General features: G+C 44.4%; 1 protein-coding gene across 3 annotated transcripts in view; it reads right to left on the bottom strand.

Annotated features, from left to right (window-relative positions):
• Nucleotides 1-10,122: 10,122 nt before the first annotated feature.
• The window catches only part of LOC100351039 (tripartite motif-containing protein 60), a 45,154-nt gene continuing 35,849 nt past the window's right edge, over nt 10,123-19,427 (bottom strand). For all 3 annotated transcript variants that reach the window (XM_070047271.1, XM_070047272.1, XM_051831708.2), the window contains one exon: nt 10,123-18,584. In XM_070047271.1, the coding sequence (XP_069903372.1) occupies nt 16,942-18,276 (1,335 nt within the window). In that variant the 5' untranslated portion in view covers nt 18,277-18,584 and the 3' untranslated portion in view covers nt 10,123-16,941. The remainder of the gene's footprint in view (nt 18,585-19,427) is intronic.

Genomic DNA, 19,427 nt, shown 5'->3' with positions numbered 1-19,427 from the left:
TAATGATGTACTTTTTAAGTTTCATTTGTATCCCTTATAAAACCCAACTTCTTTACTCCCTGGTCCTAGCTGATTTCTCCATTATTTTTGGTTTGATAGTCTTTTTTTTTCCCCCTTAAACTTCTGCCATTGTATCTTTCTATCCCTAAACAGTATGTTGTTTACTTCCAAATGTTTTAGTCCTTTTTATAATGTTAATGATACTGAATTGTTAATGTGTCTTATATTTTTCTCTATTCAACTTCATGTTTATGTGGTTCACCCATTCTTTTCCCTAAGATTGTACTCCATTTCTCTTCCATGTCTGATGGATACTCAGTTGAGAACTTTCACAAGGGTGGCTCCTGCTTTCTTTAGAATGTGAATTGTTGGGTCTTCATCTTTATTGGATAATGTCAGGGTATTTTCCAGTGTGATATGTCTGTTCACAGTCCTATCCATAGGGTATAAACATTCAGTGCTATTAGTCCTCAATAATATTTGTTTGTTTATATTTTAAAAACCTGCAATGCATCATGCCATCATCATAAGTGCTGGTTGAAGTGCTGGCTTCTCCACTCCTCCTGGTAATGAGCCTGAGAAAGCAGGAGAAGATGGCCCAAAGTACTTGGACCCCTGCCACTCACATAAGAGACCCAGATGAAGCTTTTTCTTTGACTTGGCCCAGCACTTGCCACTGGTGTCATTTTGGGAGTTATCCAGCAAATGAAAGATATCTCTAACTCTGCCTGTCAAATCAATAAATACTTTTTAAGAGATTATAATTTGCAAGAAGTTAAGTGTTTTTTTGTTTTTGACAGGCAGAGTGGATAGTGAGAGAGAGAGAGAGAGAGAGAGAGACAGAAAGGTCTTCCTTTTTGCCCTTGGTTCACCCTCCAATAGCCACCACGGTTGGCGCGCTGCGGCCTGTGCACCACACTGATCCGAAGGCAGGAGCCAGGTGCTTCTCCTGGTCTCCCATGGGGTGCAGGGCCCAAGCACTTGGGCCATCCTCCACTGCCTTCCCGGGCCACAGCAGAGAGCTGGACTGGAAGAGGGGCAACCGGGACTAGAACCTGGTGTGCCAGCGCCGCTAGGTGGAGGATTAGCCTATTGAGCCGCGGTGCCGGCGTAAATGTTTCTTCTACTTATTATAGTATTTTCATGTTTTATTATTAATTATCTTCTGTGAAATACTTTTTTCCTATTTTTCAGTTGGTCTGCCTATCTTGTCAATTTATTTTAGCTTTTAACATTTTATAGTTTTAGTCCTTTGGCAGTTATATTCACTACAGGAATCTTCAAACTTAGACTTCTCTCAGTGGTGCCTTCAGCAGTTCATATGTTCAATGTTTTTATCTGTCTTTCCCTTTGTTATTTGGATTCTTAAAGAAATCTTCTGTACAAATGATGTTAAGATAACTCTGTACTTCAAAACTCTTTTTTATCTACTTGGAATTGACTTTGTGTTTAAGAATATGATAGAACGTGCCTGTACTATATGTAGCATAAAAATAACCATGTTGGGGCCCCCAGCACTGTGGCACAGCAGGTTAAAGCCGTGTCTTGCAGCGCTGGCATCCCATATGGGCACCAGTTCGAATCCTAGCTGCTGCTCTTCTGATCCAGCTCTCTGCTATGGCCTGGAAAAGCAGTAGAAGATGGTCCATGTGCTTGGGACCCTGCACCCACATGGGAAACCCAGAAACAGCTCCTGGCTCCTGGCAGCAAATCAGCTCTGGCCGTTGTGGCCATTTGGGGAGTGAACCAGCAGATGGAAGACACTCCCCCCCCCCCCAGGTAACTCTTTCAAATAAATAAATCTTAAAATCATGTGTCACAACATCATTTATCAATGGATCATTCCCCCACATCTCAACAATGATATCTGTGCCATATCTGTTATCTAGTCTATTGGTCTATACATGGGCTGCTACCACACTCATAAATACTATAGCACTCTACGGGCTGGCGCTGTGGCGCAGCAGGTTAAAGCCCTGGCCTGAAGCACTGGCATTCCATATGGGGGCCAGTTCTAGTCCCAGCTGCTCCTCTTCCGATCCAGCTCTCTGGTATGGTCTGGGAAAGCAGTGGACAATGATGCAAGTGCTTGGGCCCCTGCACCCACGTGGGAGACCCAGAAGTTGTTCTGGCTCCTGGCTTCATATCGGCGCAGCTCTGGCCATTGTGGCCATCTGGGGAGTGAACCAGTGGATGGAAGACCTCTCTCTCTGTCTCTACCTCGTTCTCTAACTCTGTCTTTCAAATAAATCTTTTTAAAAAAATACTGTAGCACTAATTCTTCATATCTGATGACAGTTTTCATCAGATAAATTTTAGAATGAGCATGCCAAATTAAGTATTTTAATTGCTTGCCAGTCTATGACAATATATTTTTTTATCTAAGTTGCTTAATGACATATCCCAGTGGACTTTCTTAGGTCAGGCTAAACATTGAGATTCACAAGTCTGCCAGAGGACACACATGAAATCAGAATACTCAGGAAGCAGCTTGCCATCAAGTAGTTCCATACAGTTCTCTTCCAGTGGGAATCCAGTCTTAATTATCCAGGAGTACCTAGTGGGTTTCCTATGAGATGCCTCAGGTAGAAGTCAATGGGACTTCAAGTAGAAAAAGAAGCAACTCTGGTTTAAAACGTCACATCCAGTGCGTGTCTGGTGCAGCAGTTAAGCATCCACTTGGGATGCCTTCAACCTGTGGTGGAGTGCCTACATGTGAGTCCTGGCTCCACTCCACGTTCCGTCTTCCTGTTAATGTGCACCTTTGGAGGCAGCAGGGGATGGCTTATGTAATTCGGTGCTTGCCACCCGCGTGGGACACCCAGGTGGAGTTGTAGTTTCCTGAGTTTGGCCTGGCCCCGCACTTGGCTGTTGAGGACATTGGGAATGGGCCAGCAGGTTGAAAGATACCTCCCTGTCCCCACCACTGCCTTGCCTTTCAGATAAAGTACTTTTTAAAAATGGTTAATTTTTACAAATTGCCTTATGCCTTGGTGGCGTGAAATACAGCCAGATCTTTTTGCCATATTTTTGGCACTTTTCATTTATATTCACTTTAGAGTAAATGTTGATTATTCATAATCTGTGTTTCTGCAACATAGGAAAGAGACAAGAAAACCACTAATACACAATCCAAAAGGATTAAAAGAGACAAAAGCAAGACAGGTTAGCCAATTAGTTTTTGGCATAGTATTCAATCCGATTGCAGATGTGAGATTGTAATGAATAGATTTGTAGAACTTAAAAATACCCTTTCCATGGGGTGTGGGAAATGTGGCAGAATGACAGTCTTAGAAGATACGTGATCTGATTCAACATGTTGGGAATAATCAAACTATTTTTCGAAATTTATTGAATTCTGACATTGTATCTCCATAGGAAATTTTACGAGGGGCCATGCCATGGTGTAGCCAATAAGGCTGCCACCTCTGGGCCTGGCATCCCATGTGGGCAACTGATTTGACTCTCAGTTTCTTCTCTTTCTATCTAGTTCTCGGCTATGGCCTGGGAAAGCAGTGGAAGATGGCCCAAGTGCTCGGGGCTCTGCACCCGCATGGCAGGTCTGGAAGAAGCTTCAGATTGGCCCAGCTCTGGCCATTATGGCCATTTAGGGAATGAACCAGCAGATGGAAGACCTCCCTCTGTAACTCTATCTCAAATAAATAATAAATCTTTAAAAAAAATTGAGTACTATTTGTAATCAAGGATATGTGTGGAAATTCCTTTATATATATATATATGTATATATATATGTGTGTGTGTGTGTGTGTGTGTGTGTATTTGGAAATTCCTTTTCTAAACCACATAAATAGGCTAGAAGACATAGACAAGTTCAACAAATTTTGGTACACACGTACAATGGGCTATCATGCAGCTCTTTTAGGGTAATAGAGGAATAAATGCTTGTATATGGCATGGGTAAATAAATACCAAAAATAAACTATGAGGAAAAACTGAGATTAAAAATGAATCATGGCCAGTGCCGCGGCTCACTAAGCTAATCCTCCACCTTGCGGCGCTGGCACACCGGGTTCTAGTCCCGGTCGGGGCACCGGATTCTGTCCCGGTTGTCCCTCTTCCAGGCCAGCTCTCTGCTGTGGCCAGGGAGTGCAGTGGAGGATGGCCCAAGTGCTTGGGCCCTGCACCCCATGGGAGACCAGGAGAAGCTCCTGGCTCCTGGCTTCGGATCAGCGCGGTGCGCCAGCCGCGGCGGCCATTGGAGGGTGAACCAACGGCAAAGGAAGACCTTTCTCTCTGTCTCTCTCACTGTCCACTCTGCCTGTCAAAAAAAAAATAAAATAAGAATCATACCTCCAGTGGTCTGTCTGAAGTTATGTCACTCTTTACATCATTTACATCATTACCTGAATTCCTTTTTACATCAATCATCACTATTTGATGTTACACATTTACTTTTGGTTCTGACTATAATCCTAAAAAATAATCCCCAATGTCATCCTAAATATTTAAATACCAAAAGATCAAAATCTATCATCCAAAATCCAAAAAAAAATCACAATCCTAAAAATTTAGAATCCAAAATGTTGAAATCCTAATACTCAAGATTCTATAAACAATTCCCCTTGTTTAAAGAAATGCAGTATAAGAGATAAATTCTGGAGAAGACATGAGCCACATAATATGGCCATAGTAAACACTTCACTTTAAAAATGCATTTGTCTATCTTGGCATTCCTTCCAGTTCATGAAATTCCAGAAACCTTTAATGAATTAAAGGTGTCATCTTCCCAAAGAAACCATGAAGGGACTGACTGGTCCAAAAATAATTATGTGCACCATAGGATAAGAAGACATTCAACTGTTGCTGGTCAACCATCAGTAATGTTTCCACCAAATTGGTAGGCTATATATAGAGTCCCATGTGGAATGGATTTCTTTGTTCCCTAAGCAACACAAGAGCATTGCACAAAAGATGTGAAAATTTAACAGAGTGCTCAGGTCAGTGGATGTTGCAGAACAATTTCAAATAAAAGCAGAAAATGAATGTGACCATGTTCACCAGGGGTAGCTGTGCCATAAAAGCAAAACAAACTCTTCATTGCAAGGCAAGACTTCCAAATGTGAGGACCAGGAACGCCAGCTCTTTTGTATTCTCTGCATGTAATTGCCCACAAGCTGTGCTGGTAATACATTCTCATGTATAATTTTATTTTTAGGGTTTTTTAAGGTATTTTTTTAGCTTACCACTGTTTTAAATTTTTTATTTGAGAGGCAGAAAAAACAAAGAATGAGGAAAGCCCATTCATTTTTCCACTCCCCAAATGCCTGCCCTTTCCTACTATTTTGAACTGCCAGCATTTTTTATAATTTGTTAACTAGGTATTTTATGTTCACATTGTTTCTAATACTGAAGGGTTAAATCATTTACTACTGTAGAGAGTTCTAATTCATTTGGTGTATTTTTTTGCAAATTAACTCAATTAAAGTGCATTATCATAATGCTGACTACTCCATTAAAGTACATTATCAAAACACAAAATCTACGCATTGTGCATGTACATAAAAATGTTGAAAACTTCCTTAAATTTCTTTTTACTACCTCTGCATTTGTGAAAAAGAAGTGTCTCAAGATCTCAGCTCTTCGAGCGACTGCAAATGTGGTAGCCACCCATTGTGGGTTTTTTCTTTTGTCAGTTTTCCAGTTAATTTCTTTCCCAGCATGAAATCATTGCTGAAAGCGCTTGATAGCTTTATCTCCTGTCAAGATTTGATTGATTTCATCAAGATGTAGGCTGTCCATGGCAGTATTTCAGAAGACTGCAATTATACAGTTAGTTGTATACAATCACCATGGTGCTATGTTTACACATTTTGCTTTTTGACCTAGGAGCAGTATATATTTTACAGCCAATATGCATTATTTTTTTCCCAATAAAAGTAGGTATTCCCAATTGGGGAAAAGACTTTACAATATGAAAGACCATCACTACAGCAGATTAAATGGAGTCCTTCCAAGATCCTTATATACCTAGATCCTAAGAATATGACCTAATTTGGAAATAGGGTCTTTGCAGATGCAATTGGTTTTGATGAGATTATATTCTATTTTTTTTTTTTTTGAGATTATATTCTATTAGGTAAAAGCCTAAATCCAATGACTGGTTTCATAAGAAAATTAAGGAATACATTTATAGACTGAGGAGAGTAACACGTAAAAGCAGAGGCAGGGACTGGGGTGACAGAGCTACGATCCAAGGAATGCCAAGGATAGTGGCAGTCACTGGAAGCATGGAAGCATGGAAGGATTATTTCCTAAAGATTCAAGGAGAGTGTTCCTGCTCACAGCTCGATTTTGGACTTCTCAACTCCACGATTGTAAGACAAAGTATTTTAATGTATTAAGCCACCCAGCTATAGTAATTTGTTACACTCGTAGCAGCTCTAGAAAAACGAATATGACCACTATATATATATATTTTCTTAAATGGGGGCAAAATCAGGTTAACAGAAATATAAGACAATTTACACTAATTCTACATTCAAAAATAACATTAATAGACACATCTGAGCATATACAATTGAAATATGTTTCTTGTTTTTATTTAAGTGCTCTGATTCACTCAAATAAACTCTTGAATGTAATCATTTTTAGATGTATCTTTCTGACAAAATAAATACTTGGAGAGGGCATTTAGCATAGTGATTAAGATGTTGCTTGCCACATGTGCATCCCATATTGGAGGAGCTGGGACTTGAACCAGGTGCTCCACTTCTGATCCAGCTTCCTGCTGGTGTGCACATGGGAGGCATCAGGTGATGATTGGAATACTTGGATCCCTGACACCCAAGTGAGACGCTTGGATTCAGTTCCAGACTCATTACTTCAGCCTGGCCCACCCTTGGCTGTTGTAGGTATTTGGGGAGTGGACCCATGGATGGAAGATCTAGTCTTTCTGTCTCTACCTTTCAAATAAAAATGGGAAGGGGAAGAGAGAACAGCAAGAAGGTAGTTGAAGGTATTAGAGTGGATGATATCCATGGAGTCTCAGTCATAGTTCCATTAGAGAAGCAAAACCAATAGGGTGAGGAAATAGATTTATTACAAGGAATTTGCTCATGGGATTGTCAGGGCTGGCTAACCATTTTCAAAGTCAATAAAGCAGAACAGAAAGATTATGTGCAACCTGGAACAATAAGGTTAAGGCAGAAGTTGCTGTCTACAAACAGGAAGGGAACATTGAGAGAAGAGGGAAAACTGGACAACTATTGGCTGGAGTCTCTTGCCAGGAGGAGTTCAGTCCCTTTTAATGACTCACGTTATTAGATTACATGCACCAAGTGAACTGTCTCCAAAGTTTGTTCAGAGAAATTTTTAAAATATTTATTTATTTATTTAATAGAGACCAAGTGAGCTTCTATTCACTGGTTCACTCTCTAGATGGTCACAACGTCCAAGACTGGGCCATGCAAGAGCCAGGAGCTTCATCTGGGACTTCCATATGGATGGCAGGGACTTAAATATTTGGGCCATCTTCCACTGCTTTTCCCAGGCCATTATCAGGTAGCTGGTTTGGAAGTGCAGCAGCCAGGACACAATCCGGTGCCCATAATGGATATCAGTGTCACAGCCCAGGGCTTTACCTGCTACACTACAACTGTTGGCCCCAGTGATCAAGCACTTTTAATGACATCTGATAAACCCTTTCACATTAGTACCTAGATTAGTGTTTGAGCAAAACAAAACTTGTACTTCAGCTTATATACTACATGCTACAAAACGATTGTCACCCTTCTTTCCATCCTTACAGTTTAGCCTAGCCACACTGACATATCAAAAGCCATTGACAGGGACACCAGGAGCCCCTGGAAAGGAAAGAAAAATTATAGCAGAAAAAAAAAGAGAGAGAGAGAGAGACAGAGAGAGAACACATGACATAACCCTCCAGGAGCCCTGAGGGAGAGGGAGATAGGAGACACATAGGCTATGTAATCTTCAGATGTTGTTGACCCTGTGAAATGGACCTGTCTGAGCAATTCCCACACTTCTGTGCAAAACTTACTCCAATGTCAGTTGTCTAATTGAGTCATGCCTCATTAGCATACACCTCAGCCAATCAGGGAGAACTTCCTGCTTTACAAAAACATAAAATCCTGAACCAGGCAGGCCTGCTGGACAGTGCCTTCAGGGCAGCCCTCCTGGCTGCCACGAGGCTTTCTCTGCCTTCTTCAATAAATGCCATTCACTTTGCTCCTTTCTGCCTCGCCCCCATGTGCCTCATTCATCATGGTTGTGAGACAAAAAACCCAGCAGGGAAGAAAAGCTGTAACCCAGAAGACTGCAACACTCAAGAAACCTGGCAGAGAGGAGAGAGCTGTGATACAGAGACTAGAACCCAGAGGGCTGCAACATGGAGAGTTTCAACACAAAACAGCTGTAACACGAGAGCTGTGCTGTTCCTAAAGAATCCAACCAGCTATAGCATCTGCCCCTCTCTGGGGACAAGGCACAGACCCAAGTGACTGGAGCCGAAAACTCCTCATGCCACCACTGATAGAACACCAACCCCAGCCCTCCTGCAACATCATCACCTCGTCGGAAGAGAAGCCATTTTAAATATTTGACATACAGGCAAGGCTTTTTGCTTTGTTTTGTTTTATCCTTTTGGTGCTCACATAATTGGGGAAAACAAAACGAGCTAAGCTCAGATTCCCTCTTGACCCAGGCTCCTCCTCATCGTTACCACTAAATCCTTGTAAGGTTGCTCATTTCCTTTTTTGATGTATGAGGCGTGATTCAGATGGAATTACCCAGTGGAATTTGGACAGATTGTTTCTTTTGATTGCATCTTCTCCACACTGATTTGTTAGAAAAAAATGCTTCATTTTCTTCACACTTTAATTTTCTCTTGCTCAAAAATGTTCTTAGTAATCATTCATGATCAAGATCCAAACTGAATAGCTCTAGTTCCTCTTTTGCTGTCCTTTCTCAGTCTGTTTTGCAGATGGTTGTCAACCTCAGGAGTTGAGATGTCTTCAGAGAACGCAGGGAGGAGTAATGAATCCTCTCTCAGTAATGTCTTGTCTAGCCTTGTTAGTGATCTTTTACACACTGCCTGGGATTAATGCGGTATCCAAACACTAGAAGAGCTATCATAACAACCCTGGAGGCAGCAGTTGTTAATCTCAGTAGGCAAGCATGGAGACTGAACCTGAGAGCTGTGAAGCTACATATCCAGGTTCCAGAGCCATGTGCTCCTTCACCACGCGCCCAGAGTATCTGGTATCCATCTACGCCTTGAGAACTTCCAGAATTGTGTTGTTATGCCTTTAACCTTGGAACCCCACAGATGGTAATTTACCCATACAGATAATCTAAAAGGGAAAGAACTGTGACTTATGTGAAGAATTTACTTCAGTCTATTTTTTTTAAAGATTGTTTATTTATTTGACAGGTAGGGTTACAGACAGTGAGAGAGAGAGAGAGAGAGAGCACTTCCTTCTGTTGGTTCACTCCCCCAAATGGCCACCATGGCCAGAGCTACGTCCATCTGAAGCTGGGAGCCAGGTACTTCTCCTGGTCTCCCATGGGGTGCAGGGGCCCAAGCACTTGGGTCATCCTCCACTGCACTCCCGGGCCACAGCAGAGAGCTGGCCTGGAAGAGGAGCACCCGGGACTAGAACCCGGTGCCCATATGGGATGCCGGCACTGCAGGCGGAGGATTAACCAAGTGAGCCACGGTGCTGGCCCCTTCAGTCTATTTTTGATAGTGGAAAGGAATGTAAATTTAAAGAGAAACATTGCCATCAATGTAAGTTTTGGTATTTGTGTCTCAACACTTGCTACTTACCTAGTTGTCCTTGAAAAAGTTATTTAATTTCTCTAAGGTTTAATTTATGCTTCTGTAAATTAGAGATAATAAAACTCACAGAGTTGTTGTTTGTCTATACTTCAGATGGTTAAAAAATGAATAGGGCCAGCGCCATGGCTCACTTGGTTAATCCTCTGTGCGCTGGCATCCCATATGGGTGCCAGGTTCTAGTCCCGATTGCTCCTCTTTCAGTCCAGCTCTCTGCTGTGGCCCAGGAGTGCAGTGGAGGATGGTCCAAGTGCTTGGGCCCTGTACCCGCATGGGAAACCAGGAAGAAGCACCTGGCTCCTGGCTTCGTATTGGCGCAGCGCCAGCCATAGCGGCCATTTGGGGAGTGAACCACTGGAAGGAAGACCTTTCTCTCTGTCTCTCTTTCTCTCTCTCTGTCTACAACTCTACCTGTCAAATAAAAAAGATTAAACACCTATCTTATTCTTGCGACTGGCATGTAATTGCTGCTCTATACATATAATTCATTGTTCCACAATAAGCAAGTAGAAGTTAAGAAGTCAAAATCTCCAGAATACCGAATGAGTGTAGCGACGACCTACACCCAAAACTTTACTTCTAATTTAAGAACTTCACGATATTCATCAGATTGCCATGTCACCTACATTAACAAAAAAGCAGTGATTATAAAATGTGTCTCCCATTATCTGGCTCCTCGTCATGCTGTGATACAACCATCTTCAAATTCCCTGATTTTAGACAAGTCTTGTCCGTCACTATTTTAAAATATCTTCACGAATGTGTGTTACAAAAAGCAGGAAGGCTGATTCCCTGGTAACGGTAATTGCTGCGGAATCTGCTCACATAAGGACTGCACAGATCCTTTGTGTGGTTCTTGTGGCAGTGTGGATGAATATTATACCCACTGGGGCTAGTGCCCAGGCACTGGTCTCCCTTGAGGAGAGGAGGTGAGCTGAGACTGCCAACAGAGCAGAACAAACCTCCCCTCTGATAAAAAAGAAAGAGGGGGGTCCTGCACTGTGGTGTAGTGGGTAAAGCTACCACCTGCAGTGCCGGCATCCCAGTGGGCGCCAATTTGAATCCTGGCTGCTCCACTTCCAATCCAGCTCTCTGCTATGGCCTGGGAAAGCAGTAGAGGATGGCCCAAGTCCTTGGGCCCCTGCACCCACGTGGGAGACCTTTAGGAAGCTCCTGGCTCCTGGCTTCAGATCAGCACAGCTCCAGCCATTGCAGCCACTTGGGGAGTGAACCAGCAGATAGAAGACCTCTGTCTGTCTGTCTGTTTGTCTCTCTCTCTCTCTCTCTGTCTCTTTCTCTCTCTCTGCCTTTCCTTCTCTCTCTGTGTAACTCTAACTTTCAAATTAATAAAAATAAATCTTTAAAAAAAGAGAGAGATTTACTATGCCCAACCTGGGTGTCACCTTGGACACTCCCTTCACCCTGGAGCAATGAACAGAGCTCCCTGGCCATACCCACCATTATAAGTATCAAAGTGATCATATGGATAGCATCAGGTGTTAAGTGTTCATATAAATAGGATTAAGTTTTGGTAAAATAATAGCAGATAAAATTAAAAAGGAGTGAATGTTCCAACATGGGAAGCAGTCCATACAGCAGACTCATTGAATGACAATTGCTTTAAACATCACTCTGACCTCAGAATCAGCCCTTAATGGCATTCCTATGAGAGCATTTCAGGCATGGAAAGCCAAGACACTGTGGCAAAAAGTATCCCTACATGAAGGATCTCTGGACGAGACCCCAGCAGAAAGAAGTAGTCATCAAAGAAGTTGAGGAAAGAACTTCCACTTTGCTTATGGCCCTGTCTAAACACTAACGGAGTTTGTGGATTCAAAAGGCTTCCATAGCCATGGCAGCTCTTGTCAAGAGCCTCTGGTGATCATGAGGTCATTCATAAGAGTGTTAATTGTTAAATTAACAACAGGAGTCACTGTGCACTAACTTCCCATGCAGGACCTCTGTCCTCAAAGAGTTGTATGAGAGTCAATAGTGAAACTTGTTCTCAAAGAAAAACAAGAAAAAAAATTAGGAAGGCAAACAATGATAATTTCCTAGGATATGGCAATGTGGGAGGTAAAGAAGCATGAATGGGTTTTGTCACACATTTCTCTTCTACTCTCATCAGATACCTCCCCAAGATAAACAGTGTCAGTAATATGTTTTGTATCCATCTGGATTTTTTTTCCTATAATATCTTGCCATCTAAATTAAATGACTCTTTCAACGAGTACATGGATTTACTTTTGTATGTAACCTATTGTATATAATAAACTGTGTGCAGTGTTTCACAAAACAAAAAAATACGTTATGCTCAGGAAATCTCCTTGGTGGTGCCACTCAGTGGAGGCTGAGGCCCAACCTCATTGCCCCCCATTGGGGAAGTCAACCTGCAGGTAAAGACGTTGGGATTTCTAAAGAGGTCTGGAAATTTTTGGAACATTTTTAAAGGTATTTTGAAAGTTACACTTTTGTAAAAGATATAAGAGAATCTTGAATTTCTAGTTCTTTTAAAATCAAATTGGTGGGGGCCAGCGCCATGGCTCACTTGGTTAATTCTCTGCCTGAGGCGCCGGCATCCCATATAGGCACCGGGTTCTAGTCCCGGTTTCTCTTCTTCCAGTCCAGCTCTCTGTTGTGGCCCAGGAGGGCAGTGGAGGATGGCGCAAGTGCTTGGGCCCCTGCACCCACATGGGAAACCAGGAAGAAGCACCTGGTTCCTGGCTTTGGATCGACGCAGTGCTAGCCATGGCGACCATTGGGGAGTGAACCAACAGAAGGAAAACCTTTTCTGTCTCTCTCTGTCTATAACTCTACCTGTCAAATAAAAAAAAATCAAATTGGTGGATAAAATAAATACAAAGGTGCATCAAAAAGTTCATGGGAGGTGGGCATATAGCCTGGCACTTAATACCCACACATCCCACATTGCAGTACACTGTCTCCCACCTGTGGCTCCTGACTCCAGCTTCCTGCCCTATTACACATTATGGCCCTGAGATACATGCAGACCCTGAGAGACAGAGATGATGACTCAAGTCATTGGATTCTTGCCACCCACGTGGGAGACCCAGATTGCATTCCCAGCTCTCAGTTTCTGTTCTAGCCACGCTCCAGCCATTGCAGGAATTTGGGGAGTAGACCAGAGGGTCTCTCTCTTTGCTCTTTTTCTGTCTCTCTGCCTCTCAAGCAAATTAATGCTAGTTAAAGTTTGTGGAAAATAGCACTAAAACATGTTCATTTTGGTAGGAAGAAAAAAGTTGAAATTCATACACGCAAAGGATCTTCAAAAACACATGGGTAAAATCATATTAAAAAAAAAAACTAGGCATGGGTTTGGCTGGCGCCGTGGCTCAATAGGCTAATCCTCCACTTTGTGGCGCCGGCACCCTGGGTTCTAGTCGGGGCGCCGGATTCTGTCCCGGTTGCTCCTCTTCCAGGACAGCTCTCTGCTGTGGCCCGGGAGTACAGTGGACGATGGCCCAGGTGCTTGGGCCCTGCACCCCATGGGAGACCAGGAGAAGCACCTGGCTGCTGCCATCGGATCAGCACGGTGCGCCGGCCACAGCACACTGGCCACAGCGGCCATTGGAGGGTGAACCAAAGGCAAAGAAAGACCTTTCTCTCTGTCTCTCTCTCTCACTGTCCGCTCTGCCTGTCAGAAAACAAACAAACAAACAAAAAAAACCACTAGGCATGGGTTTCAACATTTTTTGGCATTCAAGAAAGCTTATGGTTTATTTCCTATCGAGTTTTTGAAGTACCTTCATATGCAAAACCAATTTTTCTCTCTCTTGAACAAAAATGAGCTTTTGAGTATATCTGCAGAGACCATGCTCTGTGACAGGGCGGCCAGGCACGCATGCTCATGGCGTGAGCTGTCACCCCTACACCTAAACACCACTGTAGTGTGCTATTAATCACTGATAACACAGTAAGAGGAAGTGCTAAAAAATGCCGCTTATGAGACCCAGGCCTCAGAGGGACTCTTAACCCCTTGGTGAGTTTCTCTAATGTCCACCTATCCTTAGCAAATAGTGCCTTATTAAACTCCTTAAGTTGCCAGCTTCCCTGTGCTTCCTGTTTGGAGTCTAGCTAATATCAAAACAGTGAAATGCAGGAAATCGTGGTTCTCTGTGAACCTTGGATGAGAATGAGCATCTATTCGCATATTCTATAAATAACAGGAGTCCAGCAATGACCGTGCTGAGGAAGTATGTCATCCTTGTGCTATCTAATTATTCTTACTTTTTAATTACGTCAGGGCAGCTGGTTAAGCTGCAGCTTGGGATGCTGGCATTCCACGTCAGAGTGCCAGTTCGAGTCCTAGCTACTTGGTTTCTGATGTTTTGTATAATTCACCAGTGCAGTCATATGCTTCTGGATTCCTTTTATGGTAAATTTTAAGAGATTTCTTTCAAGAAATCTGCTCACATGATTATGGGGCTAAATCAGTACCGAGATGATAGAAAGGTAAAAGTCACGCCCTTTGCTGGGGGTAGGGAGGTAGCTAGCAAAAGGGGCTGAGGATTGCAAGAGGCACAGCAGCCACGCAGGTACCACCAAAATCCACCCCCTCCATGCAGCTCAGGGCTTCCAGCCTGAGAACCCACGCCACCTAGAATTATTCAGCACGGCTGCGGATGGGGCGCCTGTGGCTGCCATTACAATGTCATTATAAATTATGGCTGGCCCACCCTCTCCAATCATTCACCTTTTACCATGACACGTCTGTTTTCAAAAAAAGGGGCAAAGGAAATGGGTGGTACTTAGGCTCTGACCCCAAACCCCTCGCTCATTGACTATTCAATTAAACGATGCCCCAGACTCCACCCCCATGCATCCCAATAATGTAGACTACCCGAAACCTTGATGATTGCAGCTCTTACCAGGGTTACCTGCACTTCTTCCTAAGTGTGTACTTTTTGTCTTTGCCTTTAAATAAATCTTGCTTCTTTTATGTAAGTCTCTTCTCTTTTTTTAAGATGTATTTTATTTGTTTGAAAGACAGAGTTACAGAGAGAGGTAGAAAGAGAGAGGTCTTCCATCCGCTGGTTCACTCCCCAAATGGCCGCAACGGCCGGAGCTGTGCCGATCCAAAGCTAGGGGCCAGGAACTTCTTCCAGGTCTCTCATCCAGGTGCAGGGGCCCAAGTCTTCCACTGCTTTCCCAGGCAATAGCAGAGTTGGATCGGAAGTGGAGCAGCGGGGACTTGAACCAGCACCCACATGGAATGCTGACATCAAAGGCTGGGGCTTTAACACACTGTGCCATAGAACCAGCCTCCTAAGTCTCTCTTTGAATTCTGTCCACATGGAGACAAGAACCTCAACGAAGCCTGCCCAGGGTCACCCCCATGACACTTCTATCTTTTTTATTGTTGTATACATTCTTTTAATAAATTTTGCATACAAATCCAGTGAAATTATGGATCTCTGTCACTGTTTTTTTTTTCCTCCAGGTTTCAATTGCTTTGTCTCTCTCTCTTCCTTTTTTATACAGTTTTCCTGTGTGTTGCAGCTCCCCAGTATACTTCTGGGATGTTCCCTTAACCCTGCTCATTTTTGTAAGTTTCTTACCCCATGTCCATGTCCGCCTTAGGTTCTCCCCTGTAGCAACTGTTACTTTATAGTTTAAAAGCCCTGAGCTGAGCCTGACTAGAATAAATACTTCCCAGTGCCAAGGGTGCCTAGTGTGTGGTTTTTCTTTTCTTTTTCTTTGACAAGCAGAGTGGACAGTGAGAGAGAGAAAGGTCTTCCTTTCTCCGTTGGCTCACCCTCCAATGGCCGCTGCGACAGGCGCATCGCGCTGATCCGAAGCCAGGAGCCAAGTGCTTCTCCTGGTCTCCTATGGGGTGCAGGGCCCAAGCACTTGGGCCATCCTCCACTGCGCTCCTGGGCCACAGCAGAGAGCTGGCCTGGTAGAGGGGCAGCCGGGAGAGAATGTGGCGCCCCGACTGGGACTAGAAGCCGGCACCCACATCGGATGCCTGTACCGCAGGCGGAGGACTAGCCAAGTAAGCCGCGGCGCCGGCCGACTAGTGTGTTTCTCCCTGTATCCTGAGAACCAGGAAATTATTTTATGACGTATTCATTTATTTGAAAGTCAGAGTTAGAGAGGGGGAGATCTTCCATCCGTTGGTTCAACATCCCTTTCTACCTCAACAAAAAATGAACCCATATCACAAAGTTCAAGAACTTCCTTCAGAAGGGATAATCTCTTAAGGCACTTTGTGGATTTGCACTGATGTCATAGGGTGGCAGTTGCTATCCTGCTGTCTGTTTGATGAGCAGGCCCTCGATCTGTTCAAAAGAGAAAATAAAAGAAAAAAGAGGGGCAAAAAAAAGAGGAAGGAGGAAGAAGAGAAGGAAGGAGAAGAAAATATAATTTAGAGGGCCTGATGCTGCAGTGCAGTGGGTTAATCCTTTACCTGCAGCGCCGGCATCCCATATGGGCGCTGGTTCTAGTCCCGGCTGCTCCACTTCCGATCCAGCTCTCTGCTGTGGCCTGGGAAAGCAGTGGAGGATGGCCCTAGTGCTTGGCTCCTGCCCTGCTCGGGAAACTTGGAAGAACCTCTTGACTCCTGGCTCTGAATCGGCCCATTCCAGCCATTGCAGCCATTCCAGTAGATGGAAGACCTCTCTCTCTCTCTCACTGTAACTCTACCTCTCAAATAAATAAAATCTTAAAAAAAATTAATAGAAAATATACTTTAGAGAAAAACAAGCTGAGACTGAGGATGCCACACATATACCAAGAGGTGACATGGTTTCTTCTGCACATAACCTTGGGTACACAGTGTGGTTACTGAGCGGGACCACAAGGGACTAAGAGAGCAGGCAAAGGCGACTCTATGGGAGTGACTACAGTTAGGGCTGGGACAAGGGTTCCTTGCCTGACCAGGGGCTTCTTGTTTTGATCTTCGCACTTGTACTGACAGGGGGAGCACCTGGACTTTCTCATCAGCTTTCCCAGCAGTGGGGCAGAAAGAGCAGGAACATGAATGCTAAGAGTTCAACAGTCAAACATCAAAGTGGAATCAGAATCTTTATTCCAAGGAACTTCCAGGAGCACAGAGAGATAAGCATGGCCACATATGAAATGATCTTGTATTAGATGATTCGTCAACTCTCCTCAATGATCCTGATGGTAACAAGTGATTGAGATTGAACTGAGAAGTAAGCCTGGACCTTTTCCGTAAACGTAGCAGTGTAAGTATGCAAGCGGGAATTGTTACTTAAATTATAGAATGATATTTCTCCCAGTTCATAGTCCAGAAAGACGCCAATCCAGCTGTCTTCAAATTCCACCCGGCTCATGAACTGCTCGGTTTGCCAGCAGCCGAAGTCTGGGCACGGTGCTGTGTCGGCATCGGTGGGGAACGATTCCTGACACACACCCAGCGACCACAGCCCTCTGCCTCTCGAGTGTACCTGCCAAAACTTCCTCCCACTAGCGAATTTCTCACAACTCCGGACAGCGAAATACTGATCGGGGAGATGAGATGGGCTCGTTTCTTCCATCAGCACAATTTTTCCATCTTCGGAGACAACTAGATCTGGGTGGGCGGTTTCAGGATCCAGGGTCAAGTTCACCTGAAGTGTGCTCATCATTTTCTGCAAACCAAAGCTCCGCGGCAGGACGCAACACCTCTCCTTTAACTCAAAGGAGAAGATCTCTGGAGCTTTTAGACCTTCGTACCTGTGATTAATACTCCAAAGCCCTCTCAGTAAATCCACGTCTGTTTGCAGGCACTTCTCTGCTATTTCACTCAACAGATCTTCCACTGCGGCTATGTGGTCTGAAATCTGACTTTTGTTTTCAATTAGCTTGTCTTTAACACCCTGTTCTTTGCAGACCAGCCTGGTGTACGCTTCCTCTCGCTCCCTTCTCAGGTAGTAGTGAAGATTCTCAAATTTAGACTTTGCCTCCTGCCTCCAGTTATTCAGCCGGTTCTTCAGTTCATCACATTCCCGAGCTTGCATTTCACGGTCCATTTCAGCATCCTTAACTTGCTCTCGCAGCCACTCAATGTCTGTTTCCAGGATCCTCTTGTGATGAGCTGCAGCTTCCTCAAGGGGCACCAGGTGGTGATCCTCGTGGGCCCTGGAGACCCTGCACTGGGGACACAGCAGCTCCAGGTCCTGCTCACAGAACAAGTCCAGGACCTGGCCGTGCGTCTCACACAGGGGCTTCCTCTCGCTCCCTGTGGCGGGAAGCTGCGTCACAATGTCTATCATTTGGCATAACTGGGTATTACTCTTGAGGTTTCGCTCAGGGCAGTGGTACTGGCAGACGGGACAGGGGAAGATAGCATCTAAATCTTTCCAGCACTGCTGGATGCAGGAACAGCAGAAGTTATGGCCACACTCGGTGGTCACTGGGTCACTCATGAAGTCCAGGCATATGGGGCAGCTGGCCTGTGCCTGGAGCTCAGACAGCGAAGCTGCAGAGGCCATTATGTGAGGACAGATGGATTCTGCCAAGGCTCTCTTTGGTCAGTCTGGCTCTCTAGAAATTCCAGGGACAGTGGGAATCTTGTGATTCCAGCACTCTCTCCTGAAGGGCAGGAAACTACGGCCCCACACACCTGTGTCCGCACCTGTCCCTTCAGCTATCAGGAGGTGCGACCCAGAAATCACTGGTCCCCAGCACCAGATCCACCTGCCCTCAGATTCAAGCTTGGTGGTTTAGTCTTCTTTCTTATGAAAGAGCCACGATCACGGAGGGAGTTCCAGACGTTGAGACAGGCCAACTGCACAGGTTTCTTCAACATAAAAAAACAAGGAGGAAAAAGGACAATATTTATATAAAGCAATGAAGACCATGTGTGTATTTCACAAATGTTAAATCTAGATTTTTCCTGATCTAAACACACATTGCTAAAAAAAAAAATGGGAAAAAACTCTCATGATAACAATCATGTCTGATGAGGATATTATGATTATGACCTTGATGTTAAAAACAAGGATGGTGAGGCCAGCGCTGGGGTAAATGTCTAATATGGCCACCCAACTCTAGGGAGATCTGGTAAATGAAGACATTGCAGAGTAGGGAAACTGATCCCACACAAGGTGCATGGAATGAAACTGGAGGTCGGGACTTCAGTAGGAGACAGGCTAGAATACAGGAATGCCTCGTCCTTGCAGCTGCTACCAGGTAGTAAAGGACTGGCGGGGATGAGGGCCTGCTCAGCAAGACGGGAGCCTTCTCCTGGAAGCAGTTTCCGATTCTGATGGAAGCTGTGAGGTTGCATAGATTCAGCAGACTTTCAGAGCTGAGGAAACCACACTTGGAATTCAGGACACCTGCAGGAAATGCGTCCTGGTAACCCCCAGGTTGGAAATAAGATCAAAAAACCACCATGCAATTGAAGGCAGAATGAATGGAGGATCACAACAGTGCTTCAGGAGTCTGTTGATTCAGTCACTTCAGACCTGGGGGAAACCTGAGTTTCCCCGAGTCTGGGTGGGTAGCTCCAGGCTGTGATTGCCAACTGAAAGTGTAAAAAATGTAAATGTGGGGCCAGCACCTGGCTCACTTGGTTAATCCTCCCCCTGCAGCACCAGCATCCCATATGGGTACGGGGTTCTAGTCCTGGTTGCTCCTC

The sequence above is a fragment of the Oryctolagus cuniculus genome, chromosome 8 (genome assembly GCF_964237555.1).
Source record: "Oryctolagus cuniculus chromosome 8, mOryCun1.1, whole genome shotgun sequence".
In the NCBI taxonomy this organism is placed as follows: Eukaryota; Metazoa; Chordata; class Mammalia; order Lagomorpha; family Leporidae; genus Oryctolagus; species Oryctolagus cuniculus.
The sequence above is the reverse complement of the archived record's forward strand: the minus strand, read 5'-3'. Positions and strand labels throughout refer to the sequence as shown.